Source organism: Fusarium pseudograminearum, chromosome 4, assembly GCF_000303195.2.
Source record: "Fusarium pseudograminearum CS3096 chromosome 4, whole genome shotgun sequence".
NCBI lineage: Eukaryota > Fungi > Ascomycota > Sordariomycetes > Hypocreales > Nectriaceae > Fusarium > Fusarium pseudograminearum.
In genome coordinates this window covers 2,094,025-2,118,920 of record NC_031954.1, presented here as the reverse complement: position 1 = coordinate 2,118,920, position 24,896 = coordinate 2,094,025, and the positions used below count along the sequence as shown (strand labels likewise).

Genomic DNA, 24,896 nt, shown 5'->3' with positions numbered 1-24,896 from the left:
CATTTTATCTCGTAAGTAAATTCTAGACTGGGATATCACTAATCTACCCATGCTGATGAATTAATCCAAGTCTCATCTGCCTTCGCTATATACCTATCTATCTAGGTACTTGTATCTGGTGGTTGGTACAACTTTAAAGTCAATATTGATATATCTATCTCCTATATATGATGTTCAAGGTGCAGGTTTTATCAGATGGCATAATTATCTTGTATTCTTTTTGCGTTTATTCATACAGCCGTTAACTACCCTCTAAGTATTTTAATTCGATAGTCTTACAATATGAGTTCAGCATCTTAGCCGACATATTATAGTTGTACACGGAGCTCGCTACTCCAACATGAATAAGTTTTAGATACCCGTCATGCTATCTTACATTTGCCTCAATCCGTCCCGCTCTCGTCTTTCTTGGACGATTTCGTTTTCTTGGATGCGGCCTTCTTCTTGGGCTCGGCCTTCTTCTTGGGCTCGGTGGTCTTCTTCTTGGGCTCGGTGATCTTCTTTGACAGCGCCTTCTTGCTAACCCTTTTTTTCATGGCTGGCTCGTCGGCCCACGCAACTTTAGTCCCTCGTTGCTCCTCTCTCTCTGTCATCATACGCCTGGCTCTCCTTCCAGCTTTAGTACGTTCCTGTAGTTGTCCATTCCACATCTTGAACCATTGCCTGGAACGCGTTTCCTGGTCCAAACCCATCAGCTTCTTTCTGCGGCCCTTCATCTGGGCCAAGATCCTTCGCGCCCGGTCTGATGGAAACTCCGTGATTGTGTATTCTACCGTCCAGTCGGGCACATCTCCAAGGGCCCGGCGTTCGACACGTTTCACAATCAGGTCGTCGACCTTGTTGCGGACTGTGACGTACATGCCCAGCACTTCCTTTTGAGAATTTCCAGGCGCATTTTGATCAGGGGTTGCTTCTCCTGTGGGTAGTGACTGGCTTGCTTCAGGGGAATCGTCCGTGGTCACTAGGGGGTCATCTATCCCGGCCAAGTTTTCTTCGTCCACCTCGTCGTTCAGCTGCTTCTGATCTCGTACTAGCCCTGACAGAATTTGCTCAAAAGTCCTCAAGCTGCTCGTGTTCATCTCGACACCCTCAGCAACCTTAAGGATGAGATCCTTGAGGGAAGAAGAATCCTGTGGAACAGCATTGGTCGCTGGCTCGGCGTTGCCCTCAACGACTTCGTCAGCTGTCTGGGCAGACGCATCGTCTTCCCCAGCAATGCCGTCCACCACAATCTCATGGTCCTCGACAGACTCGACGTTCTGAGACTCAAGATTAAAGTCAAAACTAGCACCCTGAGATGCCTCGTCCAGCTGCCCCAACAGAGTTTCCGTTTCAGAGCTTGACTCGACCTGGGTGTAGCCTTCGCTGCCTTCAAGAGAAGGCTCAGTGGCTTGCTGTAGATCATCTACTGCCGGAGTATCAAGAGTGTCTTGGGATTCGTTAGCTCCTTCCTTGCCGTCACCCAAATCCTCGGTCAAAGCTTCCACAAGTTCGTTGACATAAACCTGCTTCTCCTCCTCGGGCTTCCCTGCAAGCAAGCCGCTTTGTTCCAGGGCCTGCTCAATAGCCTCTCTGACATTAGCCAGCCCGGCAGCATCGTTCTCCACGAACTGGTCTACCTTGGCCATCATCTCGTCCCAGGACTTTTGCCTTTCAAGGATATCGACGGGTGCTGGCTTTGGAATGTCTCTCGACATTCTTTCCTCCTCTTCAGTGGAAGCAGTATTCTCTTGCAGGTTCGGCTCTTCGTCCTGACTGCTGTCGCGCGATATGCCAAGAACTTGTTTTTCAAATCGTTCCACAGCTGCTCTGCCCTTGTCTTGAGTCTTTTGCATTTCCTCGTCACTGACAGGTTCAGCCACAAAGTACAGCACGGCGGGGTCTAACGGTCGTGTTTCAACATGGAGCCGGAGCGATTGCTTAGGGAATTTTTTCGAAGCTCTGTCCAAAAGCCCATTCAGGAGGCCGATACTTGCTTTGAACTCTTCGTCGCCGACCTTGCGATTCAATGTTCCATGGATAGCTTGATCCATCTCCTCAAGGCTGATGTACTGAAACCCGAAAATCCGTTCCGTGTTATGGAAAGCAACAAAGATGCCGTCCATTCGTCCCATTCTTACTTGCAAGGAATACTTAAGAAACGCCGCTCGTATCATATCATAGTATTCGCGCTCGAATGAATTCCATTGACCCAACCGGGAATCAATCTCGTAACCAACGCCCTTTTCGTAATCGCCTACGTCCATTCGGATTGTAACGACGGCGCGTGTTTTGAGATCAAAGACACCAGTGCCGGGTAGTCTCGAATCACGGGCATCGAGCTGTGAACGCATCATGAAATCGCCCAATGTGGTGTAATGGAAAGCTTCATCGGCATTTTTCTCTTCGTCCGAGAGCTCGTGGGAGCGCGATCTTCTGTACTTTTCAAAATGGTCCTTTGGCAAAGTCAGGAGCTTCTCCATGGATTTCCCCAGCATGCTAAGAATATTCGCAGTATCAAACTCCTTGTCGGCGTCGATAGCATACACACCGTCCTTGTAGCGGGCGAATGCAGCCACAGGTGCTCGGGTCAGCATAGTGAACGACTCAAATTCAATTCTGAAAGATTTTGACAACTGCTCAAAGTTTGGTTTTCTCCAGTCTGACAAGAGGAAGTGGAAGTGTGCAAGCATGGATGTCATACTTGAAGTTGAACCGCAGTACTTCTTGCCGTGCTTCGCAGACAGCTTTGTCAAGGTTTCATCCTTGGACGAAGTCACATATTCCTTCAAGGCGTTGAAGTCGAACTCCTTGACTGGCATAATTGTGCCCAGGTAAGGGTCAAAGTTGTAGACCTGGGTGCGCCTATCCTGGAGCTGGTAAGGTCCAGAGTTGAATAGAACCTTCTCCAGGTTATAGGCCAGTTGGGGAACGTCTTTTGCCTTTGTCTTTTCGACTGGTTTTAGCGTCATATTCTTGGGGACGAGTTTCTCTATTCCGGGTTTCGACTTGACATTGCGTTTTTTCACGCTTCCAGCTTTCGCCTTTAATTCGTTCAAGAGTTGTTGTTCTTCTGCTACGGCATGCTTCTCTGTGTCCAGGCTGCGGGGCAGAACGGCGCCATCCTGATCGGTGACGAATGCGGCGGAATCGGCATGTGTGGATTTAAACGTGTATGAGGATGCTGGGGATATCTTCTGTTGTAGCTTCTCGCGTAGAGAAGTCCATACTGCAGTTTGTTGAGTTCCTGCTAATGAATCTGTTTCAACCATATCGTCTTCGCGGATTATTTCTTGTGCATCATTTGATTCTCCAGTCTGGGGCTGAGATTTAGTTGTCCTTTTCTTTTTCTTTTCCTTGTGGTCGACACCATAAACTCTTCGGACCACATTTAGTGCTTCATTGAAGTTGGCGTCATTACTGACACCCCCATGGTTGACAGCTTCCTCTTGCTCTTTTACGTCCTGGGCCTCCTTCAAGTGTGCTCTGCTCGCAAGTTCCTGCAATATATCTGGGGTAGAATCGAGAGGGTTCGGAATGTTCTCAGTGTGAGACTTGGAGTCTGTAGGTGGTTCAGAGGCATTGTCCAGGTTGGGGTCTGTCGTAAACGATCGGACGAGTGTACATTGTCGGGGATATCGTACATACGGTCGATAGATGCTCGCAAAGCTGGCTGGAGAGCCCAGTCCTCGCCGAACTCGAAGCATTGAGGCGTCTTCCACGAAATTGGCTGACACAGAAGGAGGGAAAAAAGTCAATCAAAGTTGACCCTTCACAATGGAGGGGACTTTCAATATGCGCCTAGCACCCATTAAAAAAAAAAGTTCTATACAAGCATCAACGACTTCGGTAATATCTCGGATATCATTCTGCCAAGGCACGTGATTGGCCAACTAAAACAACGGGGCAAGCAAGTAAGGTATCCATTACCATACAGTAGCGCAGCACCTCGTCATCCTGGAGCCCCCCAAGGTTCCAAGAGGACATCACAAAGAAATACTCCCTTGAAGCGATCCCTCTTTCCTGGCATTTTCTCATGCAATAACAATGGGTGCAAGCGATTCTAAGCTCGTTTTTAAACGGGGCATCTTTCGGTTATGCGAAGAACGACATATACCTGCAGATGATGCCTACTGGACCTCTGTTCGTCCCACCCCCGAGTCTATCGCGAGAGTGTAGCTTGTGTGCTAACATGACGCTGTCAAGTTCTGGGAGCTCCCTGAATCCTCCGAGGACGTCTTTAGTTTGTTCACGCCTGCAGATATTCGAAGGACTCGCGATCGCGCCCTCGAGAACCTAGAAACCCTCATCCTCGCCGTCACTTCTCGCCTATTCATACTACGTCATCATCCATCTTTCCCTGACCCGGAACTTGCTCCAGAGCGTGAGGCATTGAATTGCGTCCGGGTTCTGACCCGGATCCTGCCTTACTTGTATGAGAAAGACTCTCTAGGCGAATGGGAACAGCAATTCTTCTGGGCACAGCGGAGGAAGCGCACTCGGCAGGCTGCCATCGCCAATGAAATCCTCTTCGACGAAGCCCAGGAAGCCGAGCGCAAAGTCGAATCCGCACATTTTGAGGAGGTCAAGCCACTTGCAGAGGAGCTGGTAGACACACTGGTAGATCTGCTATTCTTTTCTGACTTGACATTACCGCGGCAGCCACACGGACGATCCAAGGTCAGCTATGCGATATGGCAGAGTGGCGTGGGGTGCAATACGGCTGTTGCAACAACAAAGGAGTATGAAAGCAATCGATCAGAAATCCTGCGCCTTCTTCTGACCATGGCTGGCCAGAGCCTGTACACGACAGCCGGCGTTCTTCCACAGACTGGTGTGCGAACCTTGACTCATCTCTGTGCCTGCCCAGACAAGCAAGTGGTACTCTCGGTGCTCTGCTCTCTGCTTAATACGGTCCGTTTATACATGTGTGTGCTTCCATGAGTGAATGCTAACCCTACTCCGCGTTAGACATTAAAATACAATCCCGCAACCTGGCGCGTCCCTTACAATACCCTTGTGTTCAAGGATGGCAAGCAAATGCTTGTTACGTACTCTCTGCATTTTCTTTTGGTACTTCTTCTGTACCCTATCCCCGAAAGCCCGTCAAATCCTTCGCCCAAAAACTCTTATCGTCATTTCCTAGGCCGGCTGCATCGGGCTCAAGACTTCCAGTTCATTGTTGATGGAATGACCCGGATCCTGAACCAACCTCTTCAAGAGAAGACTTCATATCTTCCAGGTACTCAGTCCTCTGGCCACTTTGCACCTGAGATACTCATGCTATTTTGGGAGATCCTGCAATGCAACAAGAGGTTCCGTTCCTTTATTGTGGATACCGAGAGAGCACACGATTTTGTCGTACTCGCCCTGTTCTACGCCCTCGAGTATAAAAACGATGCTACCAAGCAGGGCGTTGTGCGTATGTGCGCCTTTCTACTCCAGACTCTAAGTGTAGAGACGAATTTCGGAGTCAACTTGAACAAGTACTTCGAAGGCCAGGAGAGCTTGCCAGTCTCCATTCGCGTGCCAGGCTTCAGGGGCACATATGCCGACTTTCTCATACATTCCATCTACAATCTGATTACAACGAGCCAAGGAAAGCTATCGGCGATATACCCGGCTCTGTTGGCGGTGATTAATAACATTGCCCCTTACCTCGAGGGCCTGAGTAGCGCCAGCAGCTCCAAGCTGATGCAGCTGTTCTCTTCCATGTCCTCGCCCTCGTTTCTTCTTTCCAATGAGACTAACCATACCCTCTTGCACTCGCTTTTGGAGTCCATTAATTCCATTCTAGAGAACAAGTATCGCAAGAATCCTGAACTTGTGTTTGCTATCCTCAGGAATAAGAAGCGAGTCGAGGCCCTGCGCTCATTTACTCTTGAGAGCGGGCAAGAGGAGATCGAGAGGCGAAACAGAAGAAGAAAAGACTCTGGACAGCATGCTGACCCGTTGGAGGCTACATCCGTTCGCAGCTCAGTCGACAGCCTAAGAAGTCCAAGCAGCGCCCACCCTCGCCACTCATCATTAGAGGAAGTTCCAGAAGACGGCGCATTTGCAATCGGAGACGACGACGATGATGATGAAGATGACGATAGTGACGATGAAGAGCAACAAGAGACCCCTGCAAGGTCAACGTCGAGTGAAGCGCCTTCCAGAAGATCATCAACCCCTAACGCTGAGGACGCTCTCCCAACACAATTGAGGGGAATGTCTGAAAAGGCTCGCGGTAAGATGCCAGCCGGTGTTCCCAGTTTCTCACGGCAGAATAGCACAACAAGTTTGGGCGGGCACTCAATATCAGGGCAATCGCAAGCAGGCGCATTCGAACCAACGGCTCACTGGATTGATAGTTGGTTGCTGGAGCTGCCGCTGCATACGATCCTGGCAGTTATCCAACAGGTCTCAGCTCTCCTGCCGCGCCAAGAATTAGCAGCTGATATTCCGACACCAGAAACGCTTCGGCGGATCTCAGGTGTTGGGATTGTAGGTATTGAACCTTCAGCCCCTCGTGTGCACTCATTTGAGTGGTCTCAGCTCGCCCTGGGCTGGTATGAATCTCTTTTATGGGGCATTATATTCACAAACGAGATGCAAGTTTCGAGAGGAACTATGGGTATATGGAACGGGACTTCGATCAAGCTCTTCCGAGTTCAAGAAACAGCCCCAGAAGGTCCGACTCTGACTTCACCCCGGGGTGCTGTTGACGCAGTTGGCAGCAACATAGTGTCACGAATAGGGCAGATGAACCTTCGCGGTGGGCCGCAAGGTAGTAACCAGCCGCCGCCACGGAATGGCTGAGGAGTTCCCAAATCCCATCGGCAATAGCATGTAGGCCAGTCGCTTGCTCGGCATTGGACCGTGGAACTTCGCTAAAAGCCATCTACATACATGCATACCCCATTCAGTACCCTATTCCCAAAAAGGAAGGGCTGGTCACAGAAGCCAGCTAAAAGCTAGCACAGAAAACTGCTAGCTGGATTGTTTCATGACCTTCGCGCATCGCAACGGTTCATGTATGATTAGAGACCAGACGATGCGGTGTTACATAAAGAAGAATGGGCTGCATACAGGCGTTTGGATACGGATTGGAGTCTCAGGAGAAGCTAAATATCTCGCATAAGTCATCGAGTCAGCTTTTCTCAGTTTCGCGGTCTCGACCGTTCCTCCACACGTTCTTTTATCACATGATGAGATGAGTTGTCAAGCATCGTTGTCTCCTCAGCCAGCGTTTCATGTCTTGACCCATCCCATGCGGTGTGACACGAAGAGATGGAGGTGGCTAATTCGCTGTCATGATCAGCCACAGCCAGATCACCGTCTGGGAAGCCCCCGCTCCAAGTGTTCCACACCAGCTGGTTTCCCTGTTTTCAGAAGCAAAAGTTGGCAGAGGTAGTAGCCGAATAAACATGATTTGTCTATCCGTACACCGACATGGGTCAAAGCCACGTCTGATGTCCTAAGTGATCATTTCCGAAGCCGCAAGGGGACTTGCATGCACCGCCACTATCTACCAGGAAGTTAGTCTGTTGGACGAATCATGACACGATTCGGACCATTTGTGCCGCATTCCCCATGCGCTAAAGCCACAGCGGGTGTCAGCCACGTCAGGGTCTCTTAGTCCATGCAGCTATCGCGACCAGGGTCAGGGTCCTGTGTTATAAGGGTGGGTGTAAGGGTCCTTTGAATTTTGGCCGGGATACGAAAGCAACTCAGCTCGTGAAAACGAGTGAGTCGCATTTGTTTAATTTCTCGGTCTTTCTCATCTTGACCTGTTTGTTTTGACCTGCGGTAAAGTATCTCTCTGCAATATTCGGCTACTTGCGACACCACATCGTATCACGCAATCGGACATCGTTGATTCGTACAGTGAGAGCCATGTCGCAGGAACAACAGCAACAGCCCGGTGACTCCGGCGAAGAGATTCAGCCTTACCGCATACATGTGAGCTGAGACAGATAATGCCGCCTTGGGGAACACTACTGACCTCCCTCCCTCCCAGGTATCGAGCAAATATTTGGACATTACGCGTCAGAAACTAGAGCTTACTCGACTACCTCATGAGCCGTCTTCTAAAGATTGGTGGGAGCCAAAGCCTCAAGTTGAATCCCTAGTCGATTTCTGGTGAGCTAAACTCCTTATGTGTAAACAATCCAGACCTGTGCTCACATCTTTTATCTAGGCAAGAATCATTCGTGTGGCGGGATCACGAAGAGGAGCTGAACAACACACTTTCACAGTTCAGAACCAGCTTCCAGGTTTCCACACCGCCAACACCTGTCCGGATTCATTTCATCCACGCTCGCTCACCTCATGCAAATGCTATTCCTCTTCTCCTCATACCGCCTTTTCCTCTAACTAACCTTTCACTTGGTCATCTCGTTCAGCCACTCAGTGACCCTGAAGATGCTGGGGTCGCCCAGCCTTTTCATGTCGTGATCCCATCATTGCCTGGGTTGGGGTTCAGTGACACCCTACCCTCCAGTGCTCCTCCAATTTCTACAGCGGCTAAAGTATTGGATGACTTGATGAGAAGGTTGGGCTATGAACACTACATTGGCAGCAACGCCGGATCTGCTTCGATTTCCCCAGCTGGAATTGACTGGAAACTGGCCCGGCATCTTTCGAACAACTTTCCAGAATCTTGCTTGGGATTCCATATGATCGCACCTCCTCTAACATCCCCTACACTTTCAGCTTCAGCAAGCGAATGGCTTAAGTGGAAAGTGGCCCGTATCCTAAACTCTCCGGTTCTTGGATACACCAAGGACGATATCACGGCTACACAAAAGCGGAAGACGTTGCGACTGAACAAGAAATCTGCAATCAATCTGGGACAAGGTGATCGCAGCGATTACGAGCCCAACACCCTCTCTTATGCCCTATGCGACTCGCCTACCGGCCTGCTCCTATATGTGCTGAAGGTTCTTCGCACCTTAGGCCCCAAGAATGAGCTTTCAGAAAAGGACATCATCACACTCACTTGTCTTATTTGGCTGCCTGGCCCCGAAGCTGCTCTCCGATTCTGGGCACAGTGTGCTTCAGACATTGAGCCCGTGGAAGGAAAGAAACATGCTAAGAAACCCAAGGTGGCCATTAGTGTGTTTACTGGCGACGAAGACCAGAGCAAGGAGCAAAAACTACTGCCTCGACCTAGAAAAGTAAGCTATGCTTGCCCCGCCTGGGCGAACAAGGACTACCAGGTGGTGCATCTGAACCGAGCTTCTGGAACTCCCGGATTCTTAGCATGGGATCGACAAGATGTGATTCTGGATGGAGTGCGCGGTCTGGCAAAGGCAATTCTGGAAAAGGACACGAGGATGAAGGCTGCAGAACAACCTGGAGCAACGCTTCAGGACCAGCTTGAAACACAAGACGGCCGTATTGCTCAGGCAGATCTATCTGGAACCACCATGCAGGAACCAAAGGCCAGTCCCAGCGAGGGCCCAGCTAAGCAGGAACTACAAAAACTGGTGGAGGACGAGGATCAACATCTGGCTCCTCCACAAGCGACCTCGCAGGGTGTCGCTCACTGATGAAAGATTGGACGAGGATAAATTTCGACATGGCTCATGAAGAGGGAAGAGACATAAATTGATACCACTACTTATTTTCCTATAACTTTTCTTGCTCCTAATAATATTCAACGACTTGATAATGACATCAAAACTACAAATGACTTTTATATCTAGTCCATGGTCAAGACTTTCGTGATGTAATATTGTTTGATCGTCGCCTTGGATTCGAGGGCCTCACACAAGCTCGCGCAAAGGAGCTTAATGTTGCCACTGCTATGATGGACCATGGCATTCAATGTAAGATGCGCTACAAGTGACAGTTCTGGGGGCAATGAAGAAACATTATTAGAAATATATATCATCTTTCTGATTGCAGTAGAAAGTGAACTTCCAATTATATCCGGTTCGTTGAGTGGCTGGCTGCTGTATTGGAAGAGAGCTATGGGGTACGTACCGCCCTAGCGTTTCGAAGCTTAGCAGCTTCGACCCCTCGGCATCCAGCTTTCATGCCAGCAACCACCAACTTAACAAGTTGGCGCTTTCAAACTTGCACATCGGGCTATCGAATTTTCTGTGTAGAGATAAAGCGACTCTATATTCTGCGTTTCCCATAGCGACAATGCGCTTCGAAGCAGCCAATATCTCGTAACCGTTTCGCCGTCTGCTATCACCAATATGTCGAATCGATACGACCGACCTCCTCCCCGTGAGGGTAACGGCTATGGAAACTTTGGCCGCTCCAACGACGACTACAGATCTGGTTATCAAGATGGATACGGGAGCGATCGATTTGCCACGCCACCAACTACCCAGCAACCGCGACCACCGCCTAGTCTTCGACAAATGTCGTCGCGGTCACGTATACCACAAGTCCAGTCACAGGGACAAGGACAATCACAGGTTCCCGACACGCATGCCGCACGACAAATCACCGAGGTTATAGACCACATCAAGAAAGAATGGCCTTCAATGTGCCAAGATGACTGCGTTCCAGTTCAACTGTCACTACAACTTCTTGACAAGAGCTCGGTTGGTCGCGCCCACGAATACCGCCAGTTCCAGCAATCGCATAATTATCTCCAAGAGTCTCTGAAGGGAATTGTCCACGAACATCACCAGGGCTTTAACAGTTCGATTGGTACATTTCACAAGATCCAAAGCAGTATTCAGCAGTCGCAAAAGCGAGTGCGGGCACTAAAGGAGTCGCTGGCGAGTTCGAAAACGAGCCTTTGTGCGACAGATCCAGAGCTAAAGAAGCTTTCAAAATCATCGCAAGAATTTGATGCGCTTTTGCAAACACTAAACGAGCTCGATGATCTCCGTGCCGTACCAGATCAGCTGGAGGCAAGAATATCCGAGAAGCGTTTCTTGACGGCCGTGGAAGTATTGCAAAGTGCTCTCCGGAAACTACGAAAGCCTGAACTAGACGATATCGGTGCTCTCGCTGACCTGAGGAGCTATCTTGCAAACCAAGAGACTGCTTTGATGGACATTCTGGTGGAAGAGCTGCACGAGCATCTCTACCTCAAGTCACCGTATTGCCAGGAACGATGGCAGAACTTGGCTAAAACCCAAGGTGCTGTAACGGAAGGCTATACTGATATTAAGCCCATCGCCCCATTTCACATGGTTCTCGATGCCATTGATGTCGACAAGACAATCAGAGAGGACCCAATGAAGAACCCCGAAGCTGATACATTCTATTATGTTGGGCTGTTGGTAGAATCTCTGAACAGATTAGGTCGACTGCAAAATGCCGTCGAGACCCTCAAGCAGCGACTACCAGTTGAGCTCTTTACCATCGTCAATGAGACCATCAACGAAGTAGACCAAAGACACCCTAGCTCTCTGAGAGGTGGCTCAGCCAGAGGCGATGGTCTTCATGTATATGGCACACGCGAAACACAAATGAGGGCGGATGTCATCTACGATCTTTTGTGGTCGCTATATGGAAAGTTTGAAGCAATCGGAGAAGGTCACCGTGTTTTCCACGAATCCATCAAAGTCCTTATCCGACGAGAAGGTGCTGGTAACAACAGCGCACTTCTTGGCAGCTTCAAGGAGCTGTGGAATCTCTATCAGAACGAGATTCGATCTTTGCTGCACAACTATGTTACAACAGACGCTGACGTTTACCAATTCGATTCCCCAAACCCAGGAGATACGCTCCACGGTAAAAAGGATGTACGGGAGCATCTGTTCAAGTTCTCGGAGGCCAACACGAAGACTGTCGAGATGACGAGCGAATATGATGCACTTGACAGCATCATACAGGACGCTGTCCCTGGTTTGAAACAGGACAGGAAAGGACGAAGCGCCCCAGAGGGGGGGAGAAGAGGCGGCGATGGTGGCCATGGCAGCAGCCATCAAACAACCGGCTCGTACAAATCCCTGGTGGAACCGAGTGTCTTCAATATGAGCCTACTGCTACCGCCGACATTGGTATTCCTGCAGCGACTCAAAAGCATCGTGCCCCCTGGCTCTGACCTTGCAGCAAGCACATTGACAACATTTCTGGACAATTTCTTGGTCAACGTTTTCCAGCCCCAACTAGACGAGACCCTGGCAAAACTGAGCGACACTGTGTTCGGAGAGGCAGACGCGTTCTCGCAGGATTCAGGCTGGAGTCAGGTTGCACGTCGACCTGTGTTCCGAGGAACGACGGCCTTCTTCGAGGTCGTGACGGCATTCTGTCGCATGCTGGGCACAATTCCGCCAGACCAAGCACTCAGCTCGTTGATCGTAACTCAGATGATGCGATACTACGATCGCTGCTTCAGCTGGTTCAAAACGCTTGTTGTCAAGGCCCAAGACCAAGCTACAGAGATCAGCAACGATAACCTGCGATCATCAGCGCGCTTCTCTCTGGATCAAGGGGAGCTCCAAGAAACCATGAAGAAGCTCTTCACGGCAGAAGAAATGGATTGGGAACTGGCCGAAAAGGAGATTCACTTGTTGATGGAGCTTACGAACGAATCGCCACTAGATTCGGGCGACATCATCCAAGATCGAGATTCGATTTCGTCCCTTTGTCTTTTGTATACCAGCATGAAATGGCTTGCTGTCAAGATTTCTGGACTTCGTCAAATTACGACGCACGACACGGATACATCACGACAGAACTTGCCTCGACATTCAAACCGACGGTGGACTCTTATGAACGAGCCTAGCAAGAGCGCCGGTGAAGAGGGTCCTGTGTCACTGCCATTGACGCAGGAGACTGTACAGTAAGTTGCACGATCCAATGAGCAAGGTACAACACTAATCAGCGATCAGGGCATTCGACAGCATCGTATCTTCCTTTGAGGAACTCGCAGGAACAGCACTACTCACCCTCCATATGGAGATTCGGTGCCGCATAGTCCACTCTCTCGGCATTGCCTTGTCGCCCACAGTGGCACCCTACCTCCTCGACCAGGAGGTGAGCGAACCCGATCCGCAGATTCTGAACCTCAATTCAGAACTGGTCTTCTTTGATGAGACCATCGTCAAGTTTCTCCGAGACAAGGAGATTGCATTTATCAGGACTGGTCTGGGTCTGCTCATCAACTGCTACCTTGTGAGCAATGCAGGCAAAGCATCGCCAATGAACGACAAGGGCTGCGGGCGCATGCAGCTCAACATCCTCGTACTGCAGCAGAACCTCAAGAACGTGGAGGAGGGTGTAGACCTGGCACGTGCGGCAAACTACTTCTCTCTATACGAGCAAGGGGCAGATGCTATCGTGGAGAAGGCAAAGGAAGACAAGGAGCAACAGCGGGGCACAAGCGCGCAAGACCCCGACAACTTTTCTTACGATGAGCTGAAGGCACTCGTGGAGCTATGCTACAGTGAAGCCATGGCAAATCCCGAGCGCGGAATTGCCACAGCAGCCAAGAGGCAGATGCAAGACAAACTGCTTGGGCTCAGTGAGCACATGTGGCAGACATAGATAGATCGAGGCGATGTGTACTGCATTAATGGCTGGGGTTTGACGGAGTTGCGGTTTACATTGAGGGGGTATACTGGTGATAGTAAGTGATGGTAGAGTAGGATCAAGACGTACTGTACAGTAGAGCAGTAGCGATGCATGATTGAATGATATATCAGGATTGGAACCGGCACAGCCCGTTTATGGCGTCAAGTATGATCTTCAGCTATCCTACTAAATAATCGTTCACCCGGGATGAGACACAGATATAACCATGTACACACGTTCGCTGTCACTCGCTGTAAGTAGCCGCGGAGAACCACGCGGCATCCATGACTGAGCACAAGCAAAGACAAATGGCAGCGCAATATGCATCCCATGACTTTATGCAGTGAAACAAGAAATAGGAACGGGCGATGCGCCGCCGCAACTCTGCACTCACAAACGCTTCGAGAATGCAGAGCCAAAGATTGGGTCTAACAGAATAAGAGACGAAACGATTCTGTCACTTGACGCTACCCTGGATCGACTCTTGAGCTACCTATTTTATTTTTTGTACCCTCAGGTCTCAGGACCGGTAGTCGAGTGTGAGGAAGAAAAGAGAGGCGATTTCTAATCTAGCAGGGCCATTAAAAGAAATGAGATCGGCATGAGGCAACCCAGAGGTGGCAACGCTGAGGACATGATGATGATAAGGGGTTGTATTCGGGAATTAGTTATTGTCCTAAGGACAGGGATTGTATCTGTATGCAAGCGAGGAGATATGATTGTGAGGGATCACTTGTGTCTTTGGAACTCGTGTTGAATGAGATCTTGTTCGTATCAAATGAAGCGAGATGGATGCTTTTGCGTTTTCAGGTGTAGAAGGGGTTGTTAGATCATGCTACTCTAAGTACCGCATGCCGGGATTGACAGTGGAGTAGAAAAAGGTCTAGAATAAATCTGTCAATCGGTGAAGCTGCAGTGGAAGGATCAAGCATTGATCTCAAACCGACGCGAGATGCCTTTGATCTAAGAGACGTGTCTAAGTTTTTATGATGTGTATTTGTATGAGCATTATTAGTAGATAGATACCTGTGTAGGTACCTAGGTAGGTATGTGTGTATATGGATCATTACCCATCTCTTTCTCGTCATGCACTTTTGTAGCCTCATGTTGCACATGTACAAGGCCCCGGCCGCTTGTGCAGACCCTTAAAAAAAAATAAAAATAAAGAGCAAGCCACGGCGTCTTCGAGCGGGCTTCTACTGCCCATATAATTTATTCGTGACACAGTCATCTGTAACCCAAAGCCAGCCAAATTGGATTAAGGTTGCCCCTGAACTTAATCTCTGTCGAGGTAGCGTCTCATAGTGTGCTGGCGGGTGCGGTACCTTGCATTGGCTGTGGTTAGTAGACCAACCAATGCACCTTATGCAAGCCCCCCCCGCGGCTTTCGCCTGGCCGTCTCAAACCCGGACCATGGGAGGAGTCGAGGGTTTTTCTCTACTGGGTAGGGGTATGGAATGTAATTCAGGAGTTTTACAACGGGCGGTAAGTTGGACTACCGTAGGCTATGCTAGGTGTAGTGTAGTCAGGTGGACGGTTATGGGAATGAATGAATCGTTTGTCAATTGAGTTGAGAACTAGTTATCGGCAGACCTTGATTCATAAAAGTAAAAATGTTGTTTACCATGATGAAATCAAATTTGCCTGCATAAATCATATGCTCATCCGCTGCAGTAGCTGCATCCTCTCTAAATCATGGAACCCTCTCCTGTTGGCCTCCTTTCTCCTCTATCGCTGCACAAATGCCAACTTTTCATGCTCCATCACCCACCCTTGTCCATCTTTTAGCAACCACTCAGTGTTGCAGTAGAGTAGTAGTAATGCATCCTCGCCCATCCATTATCTGGACTGTCAGCCCCTTAACTTGTTAGTCCGCGCACATCCGCCACATTGGCCCCCTCTGCTAGTGTCAGTGCTGTCCATCTGTTGTACTGTAGGTAGTACTGTATGTACTAAGCCAATTGAGACATTCATTGGTTACCTTGGAAAATCAACATCAATCAACAACAAAACAAAGGGACAAACCCCAACCCAACCTCTTGCGCCAGCCATTGGATTGGATTGACCTCCAGTACCTGTTTCATTCCATCATAGGGTCTCTTTTTTTCCCCTTCCGTTATTCTGTGTTACCCGCCTTCTTTGTTTTTATACATACATCATCATCATCCTTCACCCAGGTATCCGTCCATACCAGGCTACTAAATTACACGGACCTTGACGACTAAATTACAGCATTTAGTCCACTAAATGATACGTACTCTTTCATGGTGTATGTACTGTAAAAAGGAAAATTGACTGGATCCGACCCGACCTGACCCCACGCGTCTGAGCCCAGCGGAGCAGTGGCAGCCACCTTTCTCCCTCTGTAGCTCCATTTTGGCTTGTTAGGTTCCCCTGGATTCAGTAGCTACTACATTGGATTGGACAAACATCTCGGGCTTTTGGAAATCTTCACTTCCATCAAACTCTACATCATCAACAACCACTTACTCTCTTCTACTCATACTTTGTCGCTCTCTTGCTCTTTTCCCCTCGCTTTATCCCATTCGCTCAACTTGGCTTTGCGACGCTTTTACTTTTACCTTTCATAATCACCGACTTGGCGTACCCCATTACCGCCGCCGCTCTTCTCTTCTTGTCGCATCTCGACCCCTAGCAACCGACTCTCGTTCACCCTTTTTCCACACTCGTTGGCTCTTGGGCCGCCCGCTTCCGTCACCATGGAGACCTCGTAAGTCTTGAAGCCTATATCGAACCTTCCGACATCGGCCGTTACTAACCTTGGCTTCAACAGTCTCGGTGCGACAATTAGATCTTTCTGGCATACTATGACCAGTTATGACAGACGTATGCCGCCCCTTTACCCACACTGCGACTTGCCGAAGCCCATGAACTAAACAATCTCCAGACTCCTCATTCGACTCCCCTTACCGAACCGGTCGCCATGTCCCTCTGCAGGACGGTCGAGGTGGCATCATGACGGGTGTGGCAACAGCCTCTGACTCTCGAAACGACGTCTCATCTCCGTATACCGACGAAACAGGCCGAGGCTCCCCACGCCTGGACGCCAACACCTTCGCACCAACGGGTGCCCCATACTCTCCCGGCCTGAGGTCAATGAGCGCTCGCAATGCCAGCCAGGGCGATGGTTTCGAGGTGCAAAGCCCTGGTGACGTCCCGATGCAGAACTTTAATGATGGCCTTCCACCTGCTCCCCCAGTCGCCCACTCCTGGAGGCGCATAGATTCCTGGGCCGATGACAACTACCCGGAGCTTTTCGATCAGCTTTGTGAGGGTGCTACCAACAACGACCTGAACGACCTGGAGCATCAGCTTGACTGCTCCCTTCCTCAGGATGTCCGCGACTCCCTTATGATTCACGACGGCCAAGAACGAGGAGGACTGCCCACTGGAATCATCTTCAGCCATATGCTACTTGACTGCGAAGAAATTGTGCAAGAGTGGGACAACTGGAGGACTGTTAATCAACAATTGCTCGAGACCTCGGTCGCTAAGCCCTCTACCCCTTCCAAGGCTTTCGGCGGCAGCAATGAGGCCTCTTCCTCCAAGCAAGGCGGTGGTGCTAGTAACAGCCCTGGCCCTTGGAGACAAGATCTCATGTCTCGCCAGGACTGTGTCCCTGCGAACGCTGTCCAAAAAGCATACGCGCACAGCTCTTGGATCCCTCTGGTTCGCGACTGGGGTGGCAACAATCTGGCTGTTGACTTGGCACCTGGTCCTGGAGGCCAATGGGGTCAGATCATTCTTTTCGGCCGTGACTACGACACCAAATACGTTGTGGCTCGTTCTTGGTCTGCCTTCCTCGCTGTTGTCGCGGACGATCTCAACAGCGGCAAGTGGTACGTAGACGAAGATACTAGTGAGCTCAAGCTACGAGAGTTCAAGGAGACACGAGTCGAGCCCCCGTATTTCAGCATTTTGAGATGGAGGATGGACCAGAAGTACGGACGACGCGCCCCCTCCAAGAGACGATCCATGGGCCCCAAGCCCAGCTCTCCTCTGGGCTCGCGTTCTTCTTCCCCCTATGGAAGCGGTGGTGAGAGCGAGGGCCGAGGTCGATCTATGCAGCGCCTGAGCGGTTCATCTCCTTTGGCCAGCCCTCGACCCGGTGCTGGGCCTGGCTATGGGAAAGCGACCCCTCTGAGTCGGGTAACGGAAGAGACAGCAATCCCCGAGCTTGCCGACGCATACATCCAGCCTGAGAAGCTCGTAGAGGTTGAAACTCCTCGACATAGCCAAGACAGCAAGACTCCCAATGTGACCAGCATCCCCCGCGTGGAATCCGACCTCCTTAAGGTGGAGGAAGAGCCATCGCCGAAGGCGAACGGCAAGAAGCCTGAGCTGGTGGATGAACCAATGAAGACCATCGAGATTTAAGCACGCCCAAGCGATTATTTGGCTATAGATGAAAGCACGGAAACTGGCATACAGGGACAACGATTGCATGAGACTCATTATTATTTCAAACCTTCCGCAGAGACTCCATGCGAAGCGACTCTCGGACAGGTGTATACACACAAAGACTTGGCGTTAAGGGCGTCGCGAGGAATATGCAAGATTCCATGACTCTTTCCCATGAGAGGCATTATTATTTTTCTTCTTCTTTCCCCCTCTCTTCCAGCGGGGTTCAGTATCCCGAAGGGCGAGACAGTGGGAACGGCATACAGACTCTAGTATATTATGGACGCTTTATTCATCAGTAAGGGACGATAGGTAGTCGTCGGGGATAGTTAGGGTTGCATCTGTTAAGCAGCTCAGTGAACCTCTCATGGAAGATAGGATTGATGGTAATCATTGTATGAATAAAAATTCACGTTTTAATTAAACCGAAAGGCCTCTCATATCAGTGAGATGACTTGCTCTCTACACAGTCAGTAGTCTTTAGGTGTTCGGATGGATCATCGCCGAGGCCATGGTGGCTGATGGATGAAACTCGGTGGTCACATTGCGGTGTAGGGCAATTGACTGACCGAGTGTAGCAGTCGTTTCAGAATTGCCTCAGAACACAATTGTAGCCGAAATTGTGTCAGTAGCTTAAGTGTGTACGCTTAGAAAGGCGTCTGATTGATAAGAATCTTATCTCAGGCAAGATGATCAACACCAAATCGTTGATCCCCACAGCTGAATCCTTCAAAGCTCTTTTGTGCGGAGCTAATTCGCCGGCATCGGGGTAATCAGGATCATTAGGTAACTACAAGACTTGGCTTCTTCGTTACACTGCGAAGGTATATCGGGTGACAGTCCCTACATACTGAAAACACCGCTTCATCGTGATTATAGCACTACAAAGCGAGTTCATCTCTGTGACGTATCCGCCATGAGCGCAACCACAGCAGCACGCCGTCTTCGAGTTGGTATTGATGTCGGTGGGACAAACACAGATGGCGTCCTCATCGATCCTTTAAAGACCTCAGGACCTGATCGCGGCATCATCGCATGGCACAAAGAACCAACAACCACAAATCCTAGTGTTGGCATCAACAATGCCCTCACCAAAATGCTTAGCTCTGCTTCCATCAGTCCTGACGAAGTCGCCAGTGTGACCATCGGAACTACACACTTTGTCAACGCCGTCGTTGAAAGAGACGCTACCAGACTATCTCGGATCGCTGTTATCCGCCTCTGCGGGCCCTTCTCTAAGCATATCTTGCCATGTGTTGACTGGCCTAGTGATATGAAGGAGCTTATCCTGGGACATCATGCTCTGGTAAAGGGTGGACTGGAAGTTGATGGCCGGCTGATATCTGATATCGACCAAGACGAGATCAAGGCACAATGCGCCGCCATCAAAGAGAAGGGAATCAAGAGTGTCGTGGTTATTGGTGTCTTCAGCCCCATCGACATAGTCGAAAGACAAGAAGAAAGAGCTGCAGACATAATCAAGGGTGAGATACCCGACTGCGATGTCGTGTGCTCTAAAGAAGTCGCCAATCTCGGCTTCCTCGAGAGAGAAAACGCAGCCATCCTCAACGCTTCCATCCTATCCTTTGCCCGCAAGACAATCCGATCTTTCCACAAACCTGTCAAGAGACTGGGCATGAACTGTCCCGTCTTTATTACTCAGAATGACGGTACTGTACTTTCTGGCGAACTAGCTGCCCGTCTACCTATCCGAACATTCTCGAGTGGTCCCACCAACAGCATGAGAGGAGCTGCTTTTCTAGTGCAGAACGAGCTTGACGAAGCCATGATGGTGGTGGACATTGGAGGAACCACATCCGATGTTGGTATTCTTCTGGAAAACGGCTTTCCTCGACAACAAGCAGCTTATAGCGACCTGTCGGGTGTTCGCATGAACTTTTCGTGCCCTGATATCAAGAGCATCGGCCTTGGCGGAGGTTCTATTGTACGGAGAGACAACGGCGTCTCAGTAGGTCCCGACAGTGTAGGATACAAGTTGACACAGGAGGCTGTTGTATTCGGCGGGAAAATCCTCACAGCGACGGACTGTACGGTTCTCACTAACCCAGGACTGGAGATTGGAAATTTAACCCTGTTGAAAGACACCATTTCTGAGGATGAGCTTGAAAAGGTCAGATTGGCCATTAAGCACAAGTTGGAAAAGGTGATCGATACAATGAAGACATCACCTCAAGATATCCCTGTGATTCTTGTGGGAGGCGGAGCCGTCATTGCTCCTGATAAGCTCAAGGGAGCGAGCAAGGTGCTCAAACCCCAGTGGTCACAGGTTGCCAATGCGATCGGTGCTGCCATGGCGAGAGTTAGTGCCGTCGTGGATACAGTCAAGTCGACAGCAGAGAAGTCAGCGAACGAACTCCTAGAGGAAGTCAGTCAGGAAGCTATCGAGAAGACTGTCAAGGCTGGGGCTCTACGATCAACCGTCGCTGTTGTCGAAAAAGAAGCCTTGCCACTCCAAGTATGTTTTACTAGAAGAATTGTTCGACACTTTGCTGACTACTACATAGTACATTGCCAACAAGACTCGGTTTGTCGTCCGAGCCACAGGAGACTTTGACTTTTCGAAAGAAAGTGTTGTGCCTGAAACAGACGAGGAGTCCGAGGAGCACCAGGAAATGGATAGCTACGAGAAGAGTGCCAAAGACCAAAGTTCAAAGCGTGATACAAAAGAGGAAGAGGATTTCGATATACTGGCATACCGCCCCGATGTGAGGAAACGAACATGGCATATTTCAGAGAGGGATGTTTCATGGATCGCAACAGGTTGCTACATTCTTGGCACAGGAGGTGGCGGTAGTCCCTACGGACTGATGATTCGACTTCGATCCCAGCTGCGCAATGGAGCTATAGTTAGAGTGGTCAACCCTGAAGATCTGCCTGACGATGCACGAGTCGGCTGTGGCGGCGGAGCAGGAAGTCCCACCGTCGCGATTGAAAAACTTGCAGGCGATGAACTTCTTGAAGCACAGCAGGAATTATACAAGATGTGCAACACGTCAGCCACGCACATGATCTCTGTCGAAGTTGGAGGCGCCAATGGCCTAAGCGGATTGCTGCTTGGCTCGAGTGATCAAATGGATATACCTACAGTTGATGGAGACTGGATGGGCAGAGCTTATCCTACAAAATGGCAGACGACGCCCGTGGTTTTCAAAGAAAGGGAGACCATCTGGTCGCCCATCGCTGTGAGCGACGGAAACGGCAATGTTCTCGTCATGCCAAAAGCATCCTCTGATGAGGCAGTTGAGCGCATCATACGCTCTGCCCTGAGCGAGATGGGCTCCCAGGTAGGCGCTGCAGACGCTCCAGTTACGGGAGCTGAGACGAGGCGCTGGGCCATCGAACACACGCTTTCTCAATCGTGGAGGATTGGACGGGCAGTTGCTCGAGCACGTAAGGAAAACCGTGTGGATAATGTTGCTGAGACTATCATCGACGAGTGTGGTGGTCCTGGAGCGGGTAAAGTGTTGTGGAAGGGTAAAATCATCGGCGTGGAGAGGACGTTGAGAAATGGACATGTCTATGGTGAGTGTCTCATCGAAGGTGCTGATGTTCGAGATGAAGCGAATGCAGCTTCCGGAGAAATCTCGGAGCAACAGTTCAAGGGAATCGTTAAAATTCCGTTCAAGAACGAGAACATCGCTGCTCTCAAGGTTCATCCTGATCGCAAGGAGGAGCTCCAAGAAGATGTTCTGGCCATTGTCCCTGACCTTGTTTGTGTCATTGACGCACAGAATGGAGAGGCTGTTGGAACACCAGAGTATCGATATGGATTGCTTGTAGTTGTGCTGGGAATAGCTGCGAGTGATAGGTGGACTGGTTCAGAGCGAGGAATAAAGATTGGAGGACCTGATGCATTTGGGTTTGAGCACTTGAAGTTTGAGCCCCTGGGCCAATATTTCAAGCCGAGGAGTGTTATTGACGAGTATGATGAACAATAGGTTATTATACAAGATGATAATACTCCTATATAGAGAAAGTTTATGGAGATTACAAACTGTAAATGTACTTATAATAACATTGTTTCACGAATGTCTATGGTTGATGGTGAGTTGAATGTTCAATCAAGGTGAGGCTTGTTCACCTCAGGCCAAATCAGGCTAGCGCAAGTATTGACCGTGACCCATTTTATATGCCGCCGCCTTCATCATGGTTCTCTTTCCATCTTCCATAACAAACTACCACGAGCTCTTCTCAAAACTGCAAGCCTCAGCATACGACTATTATCATACGTATTCGCAAGCTCTTTGAAACATAGAAAAAATGGGTTCCGTTGTTCTTCCCCATCTCAACACCGGCTGGCACGTCGACCAAGCCATCCTCTCAGGTAAACACTATCGCATCTCCAAACATGCACACAATCTTTACTAACTTTTTCTCTAGAGGAAGACCGTCTCGTCGTCATCCGCTTCGGCCGTGACTGGGATCCAGACTGCATGCGCCAAGATGAAGTCCTCTACAAGATCGCCGACAAGGTCCGCAACTTCGCCGTCATCTACCTCTGCGACATCGACCAGGTCCCCGACTTCAACCAGATGTACGAACTCTACGACCCGTGCTCCCTCATGTTCTTCTTTCGAAACAAGCACATGATGATCGATCTGGGTACCGGTGACAACAACAAGATCAAGTGGGTTCTTGAGGACAAGCAGGAGCTCATTGATATCTTCGAGACGGTGTACCGAGGTGCTAAGAAGGGACGTGGTTTGGTCGTCAGTCCCAAGGACTACTCCACTCGACATAGGTATTAACTGCGAGGTGGAAACCTTTTGGACTTTTGGGCGCGGATTCGGAGTTGGACTTGTTTGTTTTATTGAGGGGCTGCTAATCATGACTTTTCTCACAACAACGGAGGGTAGGAAAGTAGGGACATCGGGCTACTAAGCCAAAAGCGATAAATGAGATTACGACACTACGCTTGCTGTCATGGCAGTCAGTCCTATGGATCAAATGGTGAGACTCCAAGGTGCCTTTCATGAAATATTTCTGACACGACTTGACAAGACATCCAGCGTTTGCCATGGCCGTTTTACATTCTCTTGGTAAAATGTGCTAAAAACGGTGAATCGAAAGGTGAGATACTAATTGTGACAAGTCAAGTGCAAGATTTCCCGTGACGTGAGTCCGTGTAGTGAAGCCTTACAGGTTCATTCGACGTTCTTGTGAGATGCAGAAGAAGTAAAAAGTTCGTGCTGTAATGAATCTCGAACAAGCGGCTAGATGCGAATGACGTGAGTGTATTTGCACCATAGTAGGACAAGACACCTGTTGTTGAAAATATGCGGCTATTATCTTATATAGGTACTCTATCAGTAAACAACTATAACCCGAATGGCCAAGTTTCATGGTACTCCAGCGGCGATCGAGGTTGGTGAATCTCCAATGTTCCAACATGTTTCGACTCGTCAAACCAGATGTATCCATCAAACTGGTCCGGCAAGATGGCATACGAGTAATGTGAGGCCTTCTCCGTCTCTGGTTTGTATATCACACCGATAGATCTCTCCAGCCGTTCCCCGCGTAGCGCCTCCCGTAGTTTCTCATCACATTTCCCTTTGCGCAGATCCAGGACAAAGTTACCGATGCCCGTTGCATGCATAAGCTCTTCATAACTGCCCGGGAGCCCCGGTTGGACCTTCATGATGTTCATGTCACTCTCCCAATTCTGGGCTGCAGCAACAGTACCGGTGTTGGTGCCTGTCCCGATGCTAAGAGCATCGTCTCCGAATTCCCTCTTGCAAAGTTCCCCAATGTTGAGTTCGTGACTAGCCCAGCTCATACTTGTGGCGCGAGCATCACCTATGTGGCTGTTGTGCGCCCAGACGATGGCCTTGGAACCCTCACCCCGATGCTCAAGGACTCTCTTGAGGGTCTCAAACATGTGCATATCTCGGTGATTCCAAGATTTGTCTTGTCCTCGGTACATGGCCTTGTAATACTGCTCAGCATCTGTGGAAAAGTCAATCCTTACTCGAAATGAAGATAAAAGACGTCGGATGTTCAATTTACCTTTCACAACTCTAGCATTCTGCTCTCCATTGTGGAACTCGACACCACCGTCAAGTGCTGCAGAGTATTCGATCCGTTTCCTCAGGAGATCCCCGAGCATTGCAACGACGTCTTGCTCATATCCCTTGAAAGACGTTGCCAATGACTCTAGACCATATTCATGGGGATCTTCCAACCAGTCCATCAGGTTGATATATCGCCCCCTTGCCACTTTTGCCATGTCCTTATCAACAGTGTCCAGATAATCGATGACTGCTTTCATTGACGTCCCCATTGAGTAGAGGTCAAGTCCATAAAACCCAGCGGCTTCCGTGACTTCGCGACCAGAGTTGTAAGACCGCATCCATTCGACAAAGTCATGAACTTCCACATTGCGCCACATCCATGTTGGGAAACGTAAGAATGGTGGCTCTCTTTTTTCCTTCTCCGCCATCTGTGTTGTTTCCACTGCACCTTGCCCTGGGCCTGGACGGTGTCTGACATATCTGTCTACATGCTCGGCATCAGACCAATCTGCTTCAACTGCAACAATATTGAAGCCGTGGCTTTCGATCATGTACTTCGTGATCTCGGCACGAACAGAGTAAAACTCAGATGTGCCATGAGAAGCATCACCTATAAGTAAGACTTTACAGTTGCCAAAACTGTCAAAGTATCTCGCAATTGTACCGGAATCCTGAGATATTGACCCGAAAGGCGTAACGTGTGTCTTGAGCTGTTCTATTGCCGAAGGTTCCATATTGAGTGGCTTAGCTCGATTTGGGGATGGTGCAGCAAGTTTCGAAATCAATTTCGTTTACAAACTCTTCTAAAGGGACTATTAGAGATGGTTTCTACAGGCGAGTTCCTCGAAGATAATATTAGTCACGAAAATACTGGCTTGCCGCCATTCAGCCATGAGGGCCACCCTGTACTGTGTGACATCACAAATACTCATAAATGATGCCCAAGATTGGTGGGCAGGTGGGTAGTTTTTATTGATCAACCGACGG

At 49.6% G+C, this 24,896-nt stretch overlaps 8 protein-coding genes across 8 annotated transcripts, besides 2 other annotated features; 6 read left to right on the top strand and 2 right to left on the bottom strand.

The window, feature by feature from the left end:
• Positions 1-383: 383 nt before the first annotated feature.
• FPSE_02791 (uncharacterized protein) lies at positions 384-3,686 on the bottom strand (the record flags this gene model as incomplete). Its single annotated transcript, XM_009255910.1, has 1 exon — positions 384-3,686. One exon carries the CDS (start codon positions 3,684-3,686, stop codon positions 384-386), a length of 3,303 nt encoding a protein of 1,100 aa, XP_009254185.1.
• A 340-nt stretch (positions 3,687-4,026) lies between these two features.
• FPSE_02792 (uncharacterized protein) lies at positions 4,027-6,780 on the top strand (the record flags this gene model as incomplete). The annotated part of the gene is made up of 3 exons (XM_009255911.1): positions 4,027-4,122; positions 4,186-4,893; positions 4,951-6,780. The coding sequence occupies 3 exons, from the start codon at positions 4,027-4,029 to the stop codon at positions 6,778-6,780; spliced, it is 2,634 nt and encodes an 877-aa protein (XP_009254186.1).
• Positions 6,046-6,086: a microsatellite.
• A 1,077-nt stretch (positions 6,781-7,857) lies between the features above and the next one.
• Positions 7,858-9,515, top strand: FPSE_02793 (uncharacterized protein; the record flags this gene model as incomplete). The annotated part of the gene is made up of 3 exons (XM_009255912.1): positions 7,858-7,923; positions 7,982-8,103; positions 8,162-9,515. The coding sequence occupies 3 exons, from the start codon at positions 7,858-7,860 to the stop codon at positions 9,513-9,515; spliced, it is 1,542 nt and encodes a 513-aa protein (XP_009254187.1).
• Positions 9,516-10,172: 657 nt separating this feature from the next.
• FPSE_02794 (uncharacterized protein) lies at positions 10,173-13,428 on the top strand (the record flags this gene model as incomplete). The annotated part of the gene is made up of 2 exons (XM_009255913.1): positions 10,173-12,724; positions 12,774-13,428. The coding sequence occupies 2 exons, from the start codon at positions 10,173-10,175 to the stop codon at positions 13,426-13,428; spliced, it is 3,207 nt and encodes a 1,068-aa protein (XP_009254188.1).
• A 1,172-nt stretch (positions 13,429-14,600) lies between these two features.
• Positions 14,601-14,621: a repeat region.
• Positions 14,622-16,175: 1,554 nt separating this feature from the next.
• FPSE_02795 (uncharacterized protein) lies at positions 16,176-17,853 on the top strand (the record flags this gene model as incomplete). The annotated part of the gene is made up of 3 exons (XM_009255914.1): positions 16,176-16,186; positions 16,250-16,302; positions 16,364-17,853. The coding sequence occupies 3 exons, from the start codon at positions 16,176-16,178 to the stop codon at positions 17,851-17,853; spliced, it is 1,554 nt and encodes a 517-aa protein (XP_009254189.1).
• A 940-nt stretch (positions 17,854-18,793) lies between these two features.
• On the top strand, positions 18,794-21,836 carry FPSE_02796 (uncharacterized protein; the record flags this gene model as incomplete). The annotated part of the gene is made up of 2 exons (XM_009255915.1): positions 18,794-20,353; positions 20,403-21,836. 2 exons carry the CDS (start codon positions 18,794-18,796, stop codon positions 21,834-21,836), a joined length of 2,994 nt encoding a protein of 997 aa, XP_009254190.1.
• Positions 21,837-22,158: 322 nt separating this feature from the next.
• FPSE_02797 (uncharacterized protein) lies at positions 22,159-22,646 on the top strand (the record flags this gene model as incomplete). The annotated part of the gene is made up of 2 exons (XM_009255916.1): positions 22,159-22,222; positions 22,279-22,646. 2 exons carry the CDS (start codon positions 22,159-22,161, stop codon positions 22,644-22,646), a joined length of 432 nt encoding a protein of 143 aa, XP_009254191.1.
• A 569-nt stretch (positions 22,647-23,215) lies between these two features.
• Positions 23,216-24,643, bottom strand: FPSE_02798 (uncharacterized protein; the record flags this gene model as incomplete). The annotated part of the gene is made up of 1 exon (XM_009255917.1): positions 23,216-24,643. One exon carries the CDS (start codon positions 24,641-24,643, stop codon positions 23,216-23,218), a length of 1,428 nt encoding a protein of 475 aa, XP_009254192.1.
• Between the last annotated feature and the right edge of the window lie 253 nt (positions 24,644-24,896).